Raw genomic sequence first — 17,620 nt, 5'->3', positions numbered from 1 at the left:
CTAGCTGATGAAGGAGCAGTGCTCTGAAAGCTTGTACTTTCAAATAAACTTGTTAGACTATAACTGGGTGTTGTGTGATTTTTAACTTTGTAGCAAGCGTACAGGAGCAGAGAAATCTTGCTGCAAATGTACAGGGCCTTCGTGAGATCCGAGCTGAAAATGTATTGTGGGAAAAGCGCAGCAGGTCAGGCAGCATCCAAGGAGCAGGAGAATCGACGTTTCGGGCATGAGCCCTTCTTCAGGAAATCCTACTTCGTGAGATCCTACTTGGAGTACCGTTTGCTGTTTTGGTCTTTGTATCTGAGGAATAGTGTTCTGGCTATGGAGGAAGTGCAATGAAACTTTACCGGATCGATTACTGGACTGATGTATGAAAAGAAGCTGGATCAGTTAGGGCTGTACTTAGTAGAGTGTAGATGAAAGGGGGGGGGACTCTTTAAAAATCTAGAAAATTCTAAGAGGACTAGACTGGGCAAATGCAAAACCAGTGTTCTTGATGACTGAGGACTCCAGATCAGGATCCCAGTCTAAGGGTACAGAGATCCTAATCCCTATGCCCTTATCCATTTAGGATAGAGATCAGGATCCTGTGGTATTCTCTGCCATAGAAAATCAACTTGGGCCAAAATATTGAATGATTTCAAGAAGGAGTTAGTTAAAGTTCTTAAAACTAAAGGGATCAAAGATGTAGGGAGAAAGCTCAAAGGGCTGATTGGCCTGCTTCTGCTTCCATTTTCTATATCTGTATTGCTTTCTTATTTGGGAAACAATATATTTTATCGTTATGCTTACCTTTTTTCCTACCTCCTTTATCCTGAACATTGTAGCTCTTTCCTAAATGTACCATCTATAAGATGAGAGACTTTCTGCAGCGCAAGATTCTTAGACAGCACCTTCCAAACCCATGACCATTTCCATCTAGAAGGACCAGGGCAGCAGATATATGAGAACGTGATCACCTGCATGTTCCCCTCCATCCTCACTTGGAAATCCATCTCTGTTCCTTCACTATTGCTGAAATTCTTTCCCTAAAGGCATTATGGGTCTACCTTCAGCATGTGAACTGCAGCAGTTCAAGAAAGCAGCTCACCACCCCCTTCTCATGGGTAACAAGAGTTGGGAGGAAATGCTGGTCAGCCTGTAACACTTATATCCCACAAATGAATAAAACAAAATGTTCTGTCGTATTACTTAATCTAATTAGTCAATGTCAATTGATTAAAGAAACATCTCTCTCTTGTTGCTTAAGTCATTTACTGAATAACATCAAGAGCAGTAACAGCAACTTGTGTTTTTGCAATATTTCTAAGATTGTAAGCCACCCCACAAGACTATAATAATTTATTGCCATCCCTATCAACTATTGAGTTGCAATGTGCCACTAATGAGTCATTGTTAGGTCTGGATTTGCAGAAGGACGAGGGCAGATGTGTTTTACAGCAATCAAGGTTGATTGAATCAGATTTTGTTTATACAGCACACTAAAGCAAAGAATCTATTTAAAGAATCTATGATTAATATCTACTGGTTAAAATTGTTATTTTTTTCAGCAAAGTGCAGCTACATATGAAATGTATGTATAAAATGAATCTAGACAATTATGGCAGTTTGATTGAAGGTGTTATCTAATTTCCAATCTGCCTCATGCGATGCTTTTCTTCTGTAACCTTTTAGAGTTTAATGAGGTTGTGCCTGACTTAGCTCAATGAAGACCACAAACCAAGCTGTGATATTTTGTAATTTGTATTGCTTGTGATAAACTTGAAACACTGACAGGGGAATTTGACTCTCACTTCTAATTTGCTGGAACACTGCACACTGAATATGTTATGTGTATAAATTGATATTGTAATAAACCAGTTTCTACCTCTTTGATTCTCTTACTTCTAATGCGATTCAAAATCTCAGGATTTCAAAAGAGATGCCGTGTTGTCAGTTTGGTACCAGTTTTGGTTTCACATGATGTAATGAATTTGAGTTTATATTGAGGCATGTTGCACAGACAAATAGTTGTTTTTAAAGCATAGTCATATTTTGGTATGCAGTCTTGGTGGTAATTTGCACCCAGCAAGGTCCCACAAACAGCAATGACATTGACTGTCTGACTGATCTGTTTTACTGAAGGTACTGGTTGAAGCTTAATTCCCCTGCCAACCCACACTGTCTGAAGAGTGCCGTGAGAGCTTTCACCCCCTGCAAACATTAGTTTAAAATTGCATTCAGATGAAAACAGTCCTGATAGTGCTCTGTTCTTTCAGTACTGTACTGTGGGGGTTTGACTGGTTTACAGGTCAAGGCTATTGCAAATGTGCACAGGACAGCACTTATTTGCATATTCAAATTGTTTCATGCCTGTTTTATGTCTGGTCATACTTCATTGACTGTGTTGTCTGCACATTTATTCACAAAAGTGACAGTGTTCAATATCTTATTCAAAAGTGTGACCACTTCATGATTGGCATCACTGGCTAGCATTGTGTGACCATGGTTTGTTTTAGACGTCCATAGGTCATTTCCCTGGGGCGGGGGAGTCCAGAACTAGAGGGCATAAGTTTAAGGTGAGAGGGGAAAGATATAAAAGAGACCTAAGGGACAACTGTTTCACACAGAGGGTGGTGCGTGTATAGAATGAACTGCCAGATGAAGTGGTGGAGGCTGGTACAATTGCAACATTTAAAAGCCCTCTCAGATGGATATATGAATAAGAAGGGTTTGGAGGGATGTAGGCCAAGAGCTGGCAAATGAGACTAGATTGGGTTAGGATATGTGGTTGGCATGGATGAGTTGGACCAAAGGGTCTGTTTCTGTGCTGTATTCTATAACTGGTTCCTTTTTTTTTGAACAATAATTCATATTCTTCTTGAGTTATGTTTATAGTTTGTGTTCAATGGCTTGTAATGATAAAACAAACGATAGCAATAATCCTCAGTATGAAAAAGTTTCTTCCACCTTCTCCTCCCAGAATTAACTTTTGTCATTCACTAATAATTCAAAATAATCTTTTACGTTCATCTCAACTTGAACAACAGAGTAGGACACTGCAGCCAGAGCTCGTCTGCTCTGCCCAGCCCATTCTTTTTCTTCTTTTTCTCCCTTTTGCTTTCCTTCTGTGGTTTTCTTCTCCTCTTAGAACATAGACATAGAACATAGAACAATACAGCACAGAACAGGCCCTTCGGCCCACGATGTTGTGCCGAACTTCTATCCTAGATTAAGCACCCATCCATGTACTTATCCAAATGCCGCTTAAAGGTCGCCAATGAATCTGACTCTACCACTCCCACGGGCAGCGCATTCCATGCCCCCACCACTCTCTGGGTAAAGAACCCACCCCTGACATCTCCCCTATACCTTCCACCCTTCACCTTAAATTTATGTCCCCTTGTAACACTCTGTTGTACCCGGGGAAAAAGTTTCTGACTGTCTACTCTATCTATTCCTCTGATCATCTTATAAACCTCTATCAAGTCACCCCTCATCCTTCGCCGTTCCAACGAGAAAAGGCCGAGAACTCTCAACCTATCCTCGTATGACCTACTCTCCATTCCAGGCAACATCCTGGTAAATCTTCTCTGCACCCTCTCCAAAGCTTCCACATCTTTCCTAAAGTGAGGCGACCAGAACTGCACACAGTACTCCAAATGTGGCCTAACCAAAGTCCTGTACAGCTGCAACATCACCTCACGACTCTTGAATTCAATCCCTCTGCTAATGAACGATAATACTCCATAGGCCTTCTTACAAACTCTATCCACCTGAGTGGCAACCTTCAAAGATCTATGTACATAGACCCCAAGATCCCTCTGTTCCTCCACCTGACCAAGAACCCTACCATTAACCCTGTATTCCGCATTCTTATTTGTTCTTCCAAAATGGACAACTTCACACTTGGCAGGGTTGAACTCCATCTGCCACTCCTCAGCCCAGCTCTGCATCATATCTAAGTCCCTCTGCAGCCGACAACAGCCCTCCTCACTGTCCACAACTCCACCTATCTTTGTATCATCTGCAAATTTACTGACCCACCCTTCGACTCCCTCATCTAAGTCATTAATAAAAATTACAAACAGCAGAGGGCCCAGAACTGATCCCTGCGGAACTCCACTTGTAACTGGACTCCATGCTGAATATTTACCATCTACCACCACTCTCTGACTTCGACCGGTTAGCCAGTTTTCTATCCAATTGGCCAAATTTCCCTCTATCCCATGCCTCCTGACTTTCCGCATAAGCCTACCATGGGGAACCTTATCAAATGCCTTACTAAAATCCATGTACACTACATCCACTGCTCTACCCTCATCCACATGCTTGGTCACCTCCTCGAAGAATTCAATAAGACTTGTAAGGCAAGACCTACCCTTCACAAATCCGTGCTGGCTGTCCCTAATCAAGCAGTGCCGTTCCAGATACTCGTAAATCCTATCCCTCAGTACCCTTTCCATTACTTTGCCTACCACAGAAGTAAGACTAACTGGCCTGTAATTCCCGGGGTTATCCCTATTCCCTCTTCTGTCTTAGACTCTCAGTCTCTGACCCCTGGCCTCTGAAGTGCGGTTGGCAGTCGGCAACCCAGAGCAAAGATGCCAGCAGCCCATTGCAGAGAATGGAAGGGGCAGCAGCGCAGTGCAGAACATGGCAGTGCGGAGTATGGCGGTGGTGGAGCAGGGCACAAACACTGTGCAGCGCAAGGTGGGGGGGGGGGGGGTGAAGCACTGGGACAGAGCGTGGCTGCTGCAGAAGCAGAGACAGTGGCTTGGTGCAAAGCATACCAGCTGCGCTGGTCTGCTGTGGAGAGCCCTTGGAGAGAGACTGTGATGTTTGTCTTTTTAACTTTGCTGCTTGTTTTTTGACCTAGGATTATACTGTGTATAACTTCTTTTATTCTCTTCATTTCTTGATTCATGAAGGATTGTACTTAGGTACTCTTTCATCAGTTACAAGGTTAGTGTAAAAATGTTGCCAACACAAGGTGCCAAACTCTGTACCTAAGTTGGCACCTTGTGTTGGCAACATTTTTACACTAACCTTGTAACTGATGAAACTGTACCTTGTACCTAAGATGGTGCTGTAAGTGGCGACTCATAAACTCTTCACTGTACTCATTTGACAGTAAGGTTAATTCAAATCAATTCAAAACCGTTCATAACCTTCTGGTTTTTTTTGTTAATTTGTTTATGTTGCTTGTAGGAAGTAGTTATACACTCTTTTCCTAGATTACAACAGTGATGTGCTTCAAAAATGGTTGTAAAGTGTTTTGGGATATCTTGGGATTGTGAAAATTTCTGTATAGATGTGTGTCTTCATTTTTTTAATGTAGTTTTGGAAATTCTTTCTAAATTTGAGTTTAGATTAGGTTATCTACAGTGTGGAAACAGGCCTTTCGGCCCAACAAATCCACACCGACCTTCCAAAGAGAAATCCGCACCCCTGTATTTACCCCTGACTAATCCACCTAACACTACAGGCAATTTAGCATGGCCAATTCACCTGACTTGCACATCTTTGGACTGTGGGAGGAAACCCACGCAGACACAGGGAGAATGTGCAAACTCCACACAGTCAGTTGCCCGAGGTGGGAATTGAACCTGGATTCCTGGCGCTTAGAGGCAACAATGCGAACCACTGTGCCGCCCCTTTTTAATCATTTACGAATGTGGGCATCACTACTTGGGCTAGTGTTTAGGTTTTTTTTGCCCTTGATAAGGTGAGCTGCTGTTTTGAACAGTTGCAGTCTATTTACTGTAGGAACAGCCACATTGCCGTTGTGGTGACACTGAATAACAACAAATTTCTGAGTCAGAATTGTGACTTCCTTTAACCTTCTCTGTTCAAACGGAAAAAGCTACAAGCTTACATTGGTGAATTAACCTTTCATACCTGATGTTCTACAGGATGTAGAATCATCAGCAGTGGTGACTGTGTTGAATTTAATAGGAGTTGGTACCTTTTTATTCATTTGCTACCGTTATGAAGGCGTAGGTGTGTACTATACCTTTTAAGCAAGAGAGGGAGCTAGCAAGGACTGACTGAAAGCACGGTGTGTGTTGAACAATTTGAAAATGTAACATTTGGTTGAAACAAATAGCTGGAGTTGCTTTGCCATGGAATAAAACCAAATTCAAGTTGGCCAATCACTTTAAATTATGCCCCAAATACCAAAATCCAAATGAATTTGAATTTTACTGTTTGGGGTGATATCAAACCAATGAAATGATCCGATGTTTTGGGGTATAAAACCAGGCATTTTCAACAGTTAGGAGGAGAACTGCCACAAATACCAACAAGTATAGACTGCTAGCCAAATAGCCCTCTGAAAGGCACCTGTCCACAGGAAATGTTGTGCACCAGAAGACCAAAGAAAAGCCAACCTAGAAAGTCTACAAAGGAAAATATACAAAGGTGGATCGACAAAGCAGACTGGTTTTGAAATGTGATTTTTTTTGTTGTAAATCTTTATCAGTTTTTTTTAAATCGGACCAATATTGTAGAATGGGAGGTAAAAGATAGGTTTAAGAGAAAGGAGTTGTAGATAGTTGTTTAATGTTCTTGTTTGGACTTAATAAAATTGTTAAATTTTACTTTAGATAGTGACCTCTGGGACAGTTCTTTGCCTCTCGAAATTTTAACAAATTACAGCATGAGGTGAGCTTTTGTGTGTCGGGTTTAATTAGCAGAGGGGCTTACCCCATGTTGTAACACTACTTCTTTGCCCCTCCTGCTCACTGAGGTTACTAAAATGATTGGTGTAGGAAGTTGAAATGCCCCAATGTCAAGTATTTTGTGTCCCCTTTAAACCCGAATATTTTGTTCAAACTGGCTCAGCAGCAATGCTAAATTTCTATCTGCGAGTAATGCTCGAAACTGACCGTAACACTTTTCAACTTCAGGACAGAGAGTATATTGCACAATTTTTAAGTGTGAACTATCAAACCTGATTTCTCACTCACTGCCGTGTTTGTGCTATTTCTCACGTGCTTCTTTCTATGAAAGTACTACTCTTACACCATGTAACTTCTGCATCTTGGATACTTCTGCATAATGACCAGGATAGCTGGTTGTGTGACTCAGACAAGGATATTTGTTTGACCTCATAGTTGTTGGTTGTCTTTTCTACAGTGAAAAAGCCTACTAAGCAGCAATCTCAGTGTCTGAACTTAGTTGTCAGTTTAGTCCTGAATTATTTTCTTGTTTCTATGTATTTTGAGTGCTTGGTAACGTTGATTTATGCTTTTCAGCAATATTGTTGTAGAGTATTGCCATTGAATAACGAGTATGATAAAATATGTCTAGATGGCTTTTCTGTTTTGAAAGTGCCTAATTATAACAAGGAGGAAATGCCTTTTTTTTGACAGTAGGGAGAAAAGGAAGGCTTTGAAGCACAGATTTTTCCATTTGGTGAGGGACCAATTGTCAGGATATGCAGTAGCTTCATCTTAGTTTTGCCTGCACTCCTTTTATTTTAAAAAGTAACTTGTTTCATTCAATCACCTTAACCTTTAGTTTCATAAAGGTATAACAAATGTTATGTCTATTGAGATGCAATAACATTCAAAAAGGGAGATAGAACAAAGTAATTCAAATTGAAGAAAAATCTTTAATTTGTGTATCATCTTTCATGACTTCAATACCCAAAGCACTTTTAATTTTAAAAAATGTGATTGACTATTTTATAAATGAGCAGCCATAAGTAGACAGTAGTTAATGTGTTCTAAAAAGATCCCATGAACAGCAGTGAGATACAGGAATGACAATCTCATGGTTTTAGTTGAGGGATAAATATTTCCCAGGACACTGGGAGAACTACTTTTCAAATAGTATTGTGGGATAAAATACATTCAACTGAGAGAGTAAACAAAACCTTGGTTTAAATTCTCATCTGGAAGACATCCCCATTCTGCACTTAAGTGTGTTATTCTGGATCATGTAACAAAGCCTTGAGTGAAACTGGACCCCACCAATAGTTTTGTGCACTATAGTACTGCTTGACCTTGGCCTGTTTTGGAAGATGAATACTGAAACTAGAGCTAAGCCATGAGTTATTTCAATCATGCCTCAAGTTCTATGGATTAATATACTTTTGCTGTCAAGTGAGAATGATGTTGTAACTTTTCTTTAGCCAGTCTCCTCTTTTGACGTCTACTAATCTCGATTGTGATTTTCTACTGTCGTTTTTTCTGTTTGTTGTCACTGGGCAATTTGGGCTTTCCGAAAAGCCGAACATTATAACTCTTGAATAGTAACGAAGCACTGCTCTGAACCATTGGCTCTCGACTTGTATTGTCCATGTTTGTGAGAATGATCCATTCATAGCTAATAGACTGTATAATAGCGTACATCAACCTCTGAAAATGAATAAAAGCTACGCAGATACCACAGTTTCAGGGATGCATAACAACAGCACAATAGGCCATTATCCGTAGAATCTGAGAAGCAATTGTAAAATGATTTTAAAGTGATAATATACAAAGGAATTGTGATAAGTGTTGTGATATAACCTGAGGCTTAAAAGAACTGTTCCTGCGGTAGCTAAAGGTGAACAATTTTGAGTATTGGCAAACCAGAAATAAATCAGAATTAACTACAACTAAAGCAACTTGATTTACAGAGAGATTTTTAAAAAATGTTAATTTTATCTAATGTTTCTGGTTTAGTGTATGAATAAAAAGCTCTTTAGTCTATTGCCAGCTGGCAATAGTACCAGTTCATGCAGTACTGCAGCAATGCTAAATGTTTTATAATTGAAGCGCACAAATTTCATAACCGTCTGGCTGGTTAGGTAGACCCAAAGTATTTATTGTAAGAGAGCATATACACCAAATGACCTGTTTGCAGAACTGAAAATAGTTCATATTCCATTCTTAAACAGCTGTTTATCAGAAGCTTTTCATTATTCAGTATACAGCACGGTACAAGCTGAAATGAAAAATGCAATCACCGTCAATTTAGAAATGTCTGGAGACATTTTTAAAAAGTCATTTAATAATTTTGCTGTTTGAAAAATTGCTTCAGTTTGAGGTCAAAATATTTCAATTCTTAGTGGTGAAGTGAACAGTTGACCTCAGTAATGTATCTGCAGGAATATTTAAAAGCACGTCCATTATGTTTTTTCCAGGATCTTTACAACTTATTTATATGAATTATTCCAGGTGCCTGGAGTTTATAATCATGATTTTTCCATTATTTGCTTAGTCTTTGTCCACAATGAAATTGCATACAAACAAGTTATGCTGTTCGGTACATTTTAACCTTAATATCTAAATACTTTCAAAATACTAAGTTTTTGTTTTGAACAGTTGAGTCTTTCCTCTTCAAAAGATTTCAAAGTATCTTCCAGTTTGTTTGTTTGTTTGTTTGTTTTATAAGGATGGCTGATATGGCAAACCAAAAGTAGAAATATTTACTTCAGATCATGTGCAAGTTAAGCATCAGCTTTTCCTACTGATGGTCAACATTTTGTAGGCCTAGTTAGAGTATTCATGTTGGTAAAATAAATTTTTGCAATCCGTTTCTTTCACTTGTTCTCCAGTGTCCCAGCTAATGCTCCTCTTCCATCGTTTGCTTACTATCAGCAGGAGGTTTGAGAGTGGAATGTTCCATATCCAAGATTCTTTGATTGTAGTCTAACTGTTAGTGCTGAGAGCAGTGCAGTTAGCCACAGGAAGTGCTAGGAAGGTTTAAAAAGAAAAATCACGTTTGTTATTGCAGTGGAAGACGAGTGGTGCATACTGGAAGTTGTGGGCGACCAAGAATCAAGGGAACTGAGAAACGTAACATAATTAACATGAGTGAAAATGTGATGGAGAAATTAATGAGATCAAATATGGGCAGATCCTCTGCAATTGAAAATCTGCAATTTCTTGTGTGTTAAAAGGGGTGATTATAGTGATAATCTGCATTTGGATTTGATTTTCCAGAATTCCCTACATTCTAGAATAATCCAATAGGTTGGAAAATAGCAAATAACATTCAGGGTTAGGAAGCTAGAGTTTGCCACAGGAGTCCTCAACATTGACTCGGGATACAATGAAGTCTTATGGCTTCAAGTTTTAAAAAAACTCCTACAATAAATAAAAAGGGATCGTGTGGCACAGTGGTAATGTCCCTACCAAGGGTGTGTAATGACATCCCTGAGATAGGTTGATTTGAATAATTACTTATATAACAAAATTACCATAACTAGAAAGGGTTCCTTGTGCAGTGATAGTGCCCCTACCTGTGAGCCAGAAGATCCAGTTTAAAGTCCAAGAATTCCATCTTAATACATCTAAATAGGTGATGAAAAATACAATAATACGTGAAAAGGGCTGTATTGGTGTAGTGATAATGTCCTTACATCTGAACCTCCGTTCAAGCCCCACTTTCTCTAGAGTTGTAAAAACATCGATCTGAGGAGTTCGATGAGGGAAATACCAACTGCACATGAAAAGGGCTGTTGTGGCTCAGTGGTAGTGTCCATCCCGTAAAAACAAGAGCCTGGGATCGAGGCTTCTGAAGATGTGTGATAACATTTCTGAACAGGTTGATTTGAAAGTAGATAATAGATTAGAAAGGTGATATTAGTATTTCTTGTACAGTTGAATCCCGTGTTCACCGCATTGTATCAAAGATACAATGGTGGCACGATGGCACTGCTGCCTCACACCACTAGGGACCCAGATTCAATTTCAGCCTCCGACGACTGTGCAAACTCCACACAGATATTCTCCCCGTGTCAGCGTGGGTTTTCTCCAGGTGCTCTGGTTTCCTCCCACAGTCCAAAGATGTGCCGGTCGGGTGAATTGGCGATGCTAAATTGCTGATAGTATTAGGTGCATTAGTCAGAAGAAATGGGTCTGGGTGGGTTACTCTTTGGAGGGTCGATGTGGACAAAGATCGACAGATGCTGAAAATCTGAAACAAAAACAAAATGCCAGAGAAACTCAGCAGATCTGATTTAGAATACTTAGTGTGAAAACAGGCCCTTCGGCCCAACAAGTCCACACCGACCCGCCGAAGCATATACCACCCAGACCCATACTCCTACATTTACTCCTTCACCTAACACTACGGGCAATTTAGCATGGCCAATTCACCTAACCTGCACACTTTTGGATTGTGGGAGGAAACCGGAGCAAACCCACGCAGACACGGGGAGAATGTGCAAACTCCACAGAGTCGCCTGAGGCGGGAATTGAACCCAGGTCTCTGGCGCTGTGAGGAAGCAGTGCTAACCACTGTGCCACCGTGCCGCCCACTGGTAGCATCTGTGGAGAGAAAGCAGCATTTACATTTCGGGTCCAGTGAGCCTTCTGCCTGATCTGCTCTGACAGGCCAAATGGCCTCTTTCCTCACTGTAGGGAATCTAATCTGATGAAAGAATATTGGTATAAATTTGAATCAAACTCCTCATTTTCTTTGGAGCATGCGTGGAACCAAACACCATTTAGAAGTAAATGGTAGCAACATGTTTCATTCATATCATTTGGAGGAGGACAACTACATTTAAAAATGAGAATTTAATTTCTGATTTCTGTTCCAACCTATTTAAACTAATTATAATTCTTTCAGTCTTCTAATCAAACTGGTACTATCTCCTGGGATTCATTTTCCATCCACAGTATCTTCTCTTTCTGTGCTGTTCACTGGTTTCCCTATATTTCTTAAAACTCCTTTCCATTTCAGCATCAATTTTAACATTGTCCCTACCTAAATTTCATAGATTGGACAAGCCATAACGTGTTAAGAAATAGAAGGATAAGTAAGTCTAGAATGTATCAAATCTACTCCACTAATCAATACGATCCTATCTGAACCTCAACATCAAAACCAATCATCTGCCTTGTCCTTCGAATCTGTTACTGCTTTAAAATGCATTAATCATATCCTCACTGACAATTGCTGCTTATGTTTTTCTCATTTTTCCTATACACCATCATTTTTGCCCACCTCCATCAGTCTGAATTTGATATTTTTTCATTTGTCTGATGAGTGCAAGCCCACGAGCTTCAGCAACAATGCTCTTTTTGGTAATATTGCCACCTGTCTCCCTTCACAGCCTCTTTGCATCTTCATCACAGTTTACCTTCCCAACTAGTTTTGAAACATCAGAAAATCTGCACATATTGCATTTAGACCCTTCTCACAAGTCATTGATGTCAAACCTAAATAGCTGCGACCTGTCCAGAAAATGACCTGTTTATTCCTACTGTTATCCGTTTGTTAGCCAATCCTCAACCCATGCTGATGTATTACACCCAAACTCATGAGTCCTAATCTTGCATAACAATTGTGTGTATAAGACCACATCAAATTCCTTCAAAAATCCACTGTTCCTGGTTATCTGTCCTGCTCTTTGCACCTTTTCCCCCTTACAATTGCATTTTCCAATTATTGCTAGTACCCTGGTTCAGTGTTAGGGTCACTATCGCTGTGCCATAAAAGCCCTGGAGCCCAGGTTCAAGTCCTATCTGCTTCAGGGGTGTATAATAACATCCTTGTATAGTTTGAAAAGAAAATAGGTGAAATAAAAATGTAAGAAATCACAGCTGAAGATGATCAGCTGGGTGCCTTAAATGAAGCAACTGTGTGGTGGGGGGAATTAAGCAATTAAACGGTTAATGTAATGTAAGGAAGATGGCCTAATTATCTATGACATTGTGTTGGAAACCAAAACTGGAGGGCTTTTTTTTTCAAGTGTCTTTTTATTTGTGATTTTGGTGCAATAGTATTATCTACCTACTTGTTTCTTGATTGTATGTTAACAGATACTAAACAATGAGTGGTGATACCAACCAGGACGTAGTAACTTCCCCTCCCCCACCCAGTGAGATTCATAAAGGGAGCTATTTTGACCGCATCAATGAAAATGACTCTGATTATGTTCGTGAGAGAAACATGTCACCAGATTTGCGACAGGATTTCAACCTGATGGAACAAAGGAAGCGTGTTTCTCAAATATTGCAAAGTCCTGTAAGTACTATTCGAAGAATTGATATTGCCTTGGATTTAATTTATGGAGTTTCCTTGAGAAAGCTGTCTCTTGGAGCTTTAAATTGAGGTAGACTATTTTAAAATGTTGTACTATCTTTTTGCAAAAGATAAAAGTAATAGTTTCCTACTAACTGATTTAAATTTACAGCACAGAAAACAAGTCTGCTCCCCATTTCATTCGTTCTCACCCTATCAATGTACCTTTTTGTTCCTTTCTCCCCTATGAAGTTAGTTTCTTTATTCACTCAGAGGACATGGGCATCACAGGCTGGGCCAGCATTTATTAGCCATTCCTAGTTGACCTTGAGAAGGTATTGGTGAGTTGTCTAGAACTGCTGCATGTGGTCAAGGACAAACTTCCAGGATTTGACCCAATGACCCTGAAGGAACTTGACTTCCTTTTGAATAAATGCATGTATCCCATTTCCAGTGGTAGCAGATTCCATTTTCTGCTCATTTCAGAGTGATGAACTTTCTCCCGAATCTTTCATTGATGACTGAATATATTTAGGATTCTTAGTGTTAGAATTGCCCACAATGAAAATGATCTCTACATGTTACCTATCAAACCCCTGCATAATCTTTTATCAGTTCAACTTCCAGCATTTCTTCTTTTATAGAAAAAAGCCCCAGTAGATTCCATATTTGTTGATAGTTACAACCTTTAGTTTCATCATTATTTTTTAAAATCTGTTTTTGCACCTTCTCCAATACCTCTGTATTGCTCTGTAATATGGAGGTCAGAACTGAACATGGTCCTCCTGTATGATTGTAATGTTCAGCTGAAAGCAATACATGTGTTTTGATATAGAGCAAATATAGTATCATAATCTAATTTAGATGTATGCAAAATAATGAGTGAATCTATTAACTTGAACTACTTTTGACATATTCAACAAGCTAGTCTCATTGCCTACACAATGTAGGAGCAAATTATTGCAGATTCTGGAATCAGCACTGAAAACAATAAATATTGGATATCATAGCGAGGTGGCAACAGAACATTAGTTTGCTCTCTATCCATGGATGCTCGTTGATCTGCTGTGACCTCCAGCATTTGTTTTTTTCAGTCAAGTCTCATTGCCTTCTTCCCATCAGGCACTCCTGGGTGATAGTTAGCACTCAGAGCTCTATCTCAGTTGCTACAGTACCGCTCCTCAAACCTCAGTCCTCAATAGGGAAGATCCATGGCCCTGGTCTCACGAACCCAAACCAATGGAGAAAGTCCCAGTCTCTCGGTGGCACACAGTCCCTAGTGTTAATATTATTCTAGTTGCATGCTTTATCACCATGTCATAGCACTTTCAGTACCTTTCCAGCCATTCCATTGTGCAGAAAATAAGTTAAAAATATCTCCAAATGGCTCCATTTAATTACATTGGAAAATGGTCTCCAGAGGTAATTGAGGTTATATAGTTATCTCCCAGGCAAAACAGATTATTTTTTAACACCACAAAAAGAAAACGAACTGTGGATGCTGGAAATCAGAAACAAAAACAGAAATTGCTGGAAAAGCTGAGCTAATCTGGCAGTATCTGTGGAGAGAAATCAGAGCTAACATTTTGTTAAGAGTGAGAAGAACACTTGAACAGGCAAAGTAATGAACAGGTGAGACCAAGGAGAGCCAAGGGATGTTATTTACCTAGACTTTAAGAAGGCCTTTGACAAGGTGCCACACAAGAGGCTACTGAGTAAGATAAGGGCCCATGGTGTCAGAGGCAAGTTGCTAGCATGGATAGAAGCCTGGCTCTCTGGCAGAAAGCAGCAAGTGGGCTAAAAGGGTCCTTCTTAGGATGGCAGCCAGTGACAAGTATACCGCAAGACTTAGTGTTGGGACCACAACTTTTTGCTTTATACATTAAGGATCTAGATGAAGGAACTGAGGGCATTCTGGCTTCCTTTGCTGACAATACAAAGATATTTGAGGGGCAGGTAGCATTGAGGAGGCAGGGAGGCTGAAGTAGGATTTGGACAGTTTAGGAGTTGGCAAACAAGTGGCAGATGGAGTACAATGTGGGAAAGTGAGAGGTCATGCACTTTGGTAGGAAAGATCGAGGCATGGACTATTTTCTAAATGGGGAGAAAATTAAGAAGTTGGAAGTGCAAAGCGATTTGGGAGTTCTCGTCCAGGATTCTCTCAAAGTAAACTTGCAGGTTGAGTTGGTAGTTTGGAAGGTGAATGCAATGGTGGCATTTATTTTGTGAAGACTGGAATATAAAAGCAGGGATGTACTTCTGAGGCTCTATAAGGTTCTGGTCAGACCACATTTGGAGTATTGTGCACAGTTTTGGGCCCCAAAGGATGTACTGGCTCTGGAACATGTTTGGAGATTCACAAGAATGGTCCCAGGATTGAAAAGCTGAACATATGAGGAATGTTTGAGGACTCTGGATCTATAGTTGGAGTGGAGAAGGTTTGGTGAGGGGGGGTGGAATGAGCGGGAGCGGGTGGATCTAATTGAAACAGCGAGAGTACTGAATGGCCTGGTCAGAGTAGATGTTGGGAAGATGTTTCCATTGGTAGGAGAGACTAGGACCCGAGGGCATACCTTTAGAGCAAAGGGAAGACCTTTGCAAATGGAGAAAAGCCGCTCCTTCAGTCAAAGAGTGGTGAATCTATGGAATTCACTGCCACAGAAAGCTGTGGAAGCCAGCTCATTGAGTCTATTTAAGGCTGAAATAGGTTCTAGAGTATCGGGGGGGGGGGGGGAGACCAGGGTGATAGGGTGAAAGCAGGATAATGTGGTTGAGAAACTTACCAGCCATGATTGAAAGGTTGAGCAAACGCAATGGGCTGAATGGTCTAATGTTTGCTCCTATGCCTTACGTTTCAATGGAATGGATAACAATCAGCCTAGGTGAATGAATAGCTACTAGTGGGGACTATTAGTGGCTAACAATGACTTGTGTGTAATAGCAGATCATGTGATAAGAGCATAAGAACTTGGAGCAGGAGTAGGCCATCTGGCCTTTCAAGCCTGCTTCGCCATTCAATAGATCATGGTGAATTTTTCATGGACTCAGCTCCATTTACTCGCGTACACCGTATCCCTCAATTCCTTTCTTGTTCAAAAAAAAGCTCTATCTTAGCTTTAAAAACATTTACTGAAGTAGCATCAACAACTTCGCTGAGCAAGGAATTCCAAAAATTTACAAGACTGAGTGAAGAAGTTCCTTCTCAGTTCAGTCCTAAATCTGCTCCCCCTAATCTTGAGGCTATGCCCTCTTGTCCTAGTTTCACCTGCCAGTGAAAACATCCTCTCTACTTATATCTTATCTATTCCCTTCATAGCTTTATATGTTTCTATAAGATTCCCACTCATTCTTCCAAATTTCAATGAATATAATCCCAATCCACTCAGTCTGGCTTCATAAGCCAACCCCCTTAACTCTGGAATCAACCTCGTGAACCACCTCTGCACCCCCTCCAGTGTGAGAGTACATCCTTTCTCAAGTAAGGAGACTAAAACTGCACACAGTACTCCAGGTGTGGCCTCATCAACACCCTATACAGCTGCAACATAACCTCCCTGCTTTCAAACTCAGTCCCTTTCACAATGAAGGACAAAATTCCATTTGCCTTCCTAATTACTCGTTGTACCTGCAGACCTCTGTGATTCATGCACATGGTCTGCAGGTCCCTCTGCATAGCAGCATGCTGCAACATTTTACCATTCAAATAGTAATCCTTTTAACTGTTACTCCTACCAAGATGGTTGACTTCACATTTATTAACATGGTATTCTATCTGCTAGACCTTTGCCCACTCACTCAATGTATCCATGTTCCTCTACAAATTTTCATAGTCCTCTGCACACCTTTCTCTGCCACTCATCTTAATGTTATCTGCAAAGTTTGACACACAACACGTGATCCCCAACTCCAAATCATCAAATAAATTGTGAATGATTGCAGTTCCAATACTGATCTCTGAGGCACACCATTAGTTACTGATTGCCAACCAGAATAGCACTCATTTATCCCCACTCTGTTTCCTGTTAATCAACCAATCCTCTATCCTTGCTAATACTTTAACCATAATGCCATACATCTTTATCTTATGCAGCAACCTCTTGTGCAGAACCATGTCAGTGGCCTTTTGGAAATCGTGGGACGCCACATCCACTGGGTCCCTATTGTTCACCTTGCTCGTAATATCTCCATAGAATTTCAAAAGATTTGCTAAGCATGACCTATCCTTCATGAGCCCATGCTGTGTCTGTCCAGCAGGACAATTTCTATCTTTGTAAGATACCTTTGTATTTCTTCCTTGTTAATAGACTCCAGCATCTTTCCTGCTTCAGAGATTAAGCTAACTGGTCTATAATTCCCTATCTTTTATGTACCTCCCTTTTTAAACAGTGGTGTCACATTTGCTGATTTCCAATCTGCTGGAACTGCCCCCAAAGTCTAGCGAATTTTGGAAAGTTACCGCCAATGCACTTGTTATTTCTCCGGCCATCTCTTTTAGTACCCTGGGATGCATTCCATCAAGGCCAGGAGACTTATCTATCCTTAGCTCCATTAGTTTGGCCAACACTATCCCTTCAGCAGTAATTGTTTCTAGGTCCTCACCAACCTGCATCTCTTTGGCAATTTCTGACATGTGATTAGTGTCCTCCAATGTGAAAACTGATGCAAAATATCT

The 17,620-nt window shown here is 40.4% G+C and overlaps 1 protein-coding gene across 4 annotated transcripts in view; it reads left to right on the top strand.

Annotated features, from left to right (window-relative positions):
* add3a (adducin 3 (gamma) a) overlaps nucleotides 1–17,620 on the top strand; it is a 276,962-nt gene that overhangs the window by 141,670 nt on the left and 117,672 nt on the right. For all 4 annotated transcript variants that reach the window (XM_072557054.1, XM_072557056.1, XM_072557053.1 and 1 more), the window contains one exon: nucleotides 12,747–12,951. In XM_072557054.1, coding sequence (XP_072413155.1) covers nucleotides 12,757–12,951 — 195 coding nt within the window. In that variant the 5' untranslated portion in view covers nucleotides 12,747–12,756. The remainder of the gene's footprint in view (nucleotides 1–12,746; nucleotides 12,952–17,620) is intronic.

This window comes from Chiloscyllium punctatum, chromosome 38, assembly GCF_047496795.1.
Source record: "Chiloscyllium punctatum isolate Juve2018m chromosome 38, sChiPun1.3, whole genome shotgun sequence".
NCBI lineage: Eukaryota > Metazoa > Chordata > Chondrichthyes > Orectolobiformes > Hemiscylliidae > Chiloscyllium > Chiloscyllium punctatum.
This window is presented reverse-complemented; position numbering and strand designations above follow the sequence as displayed.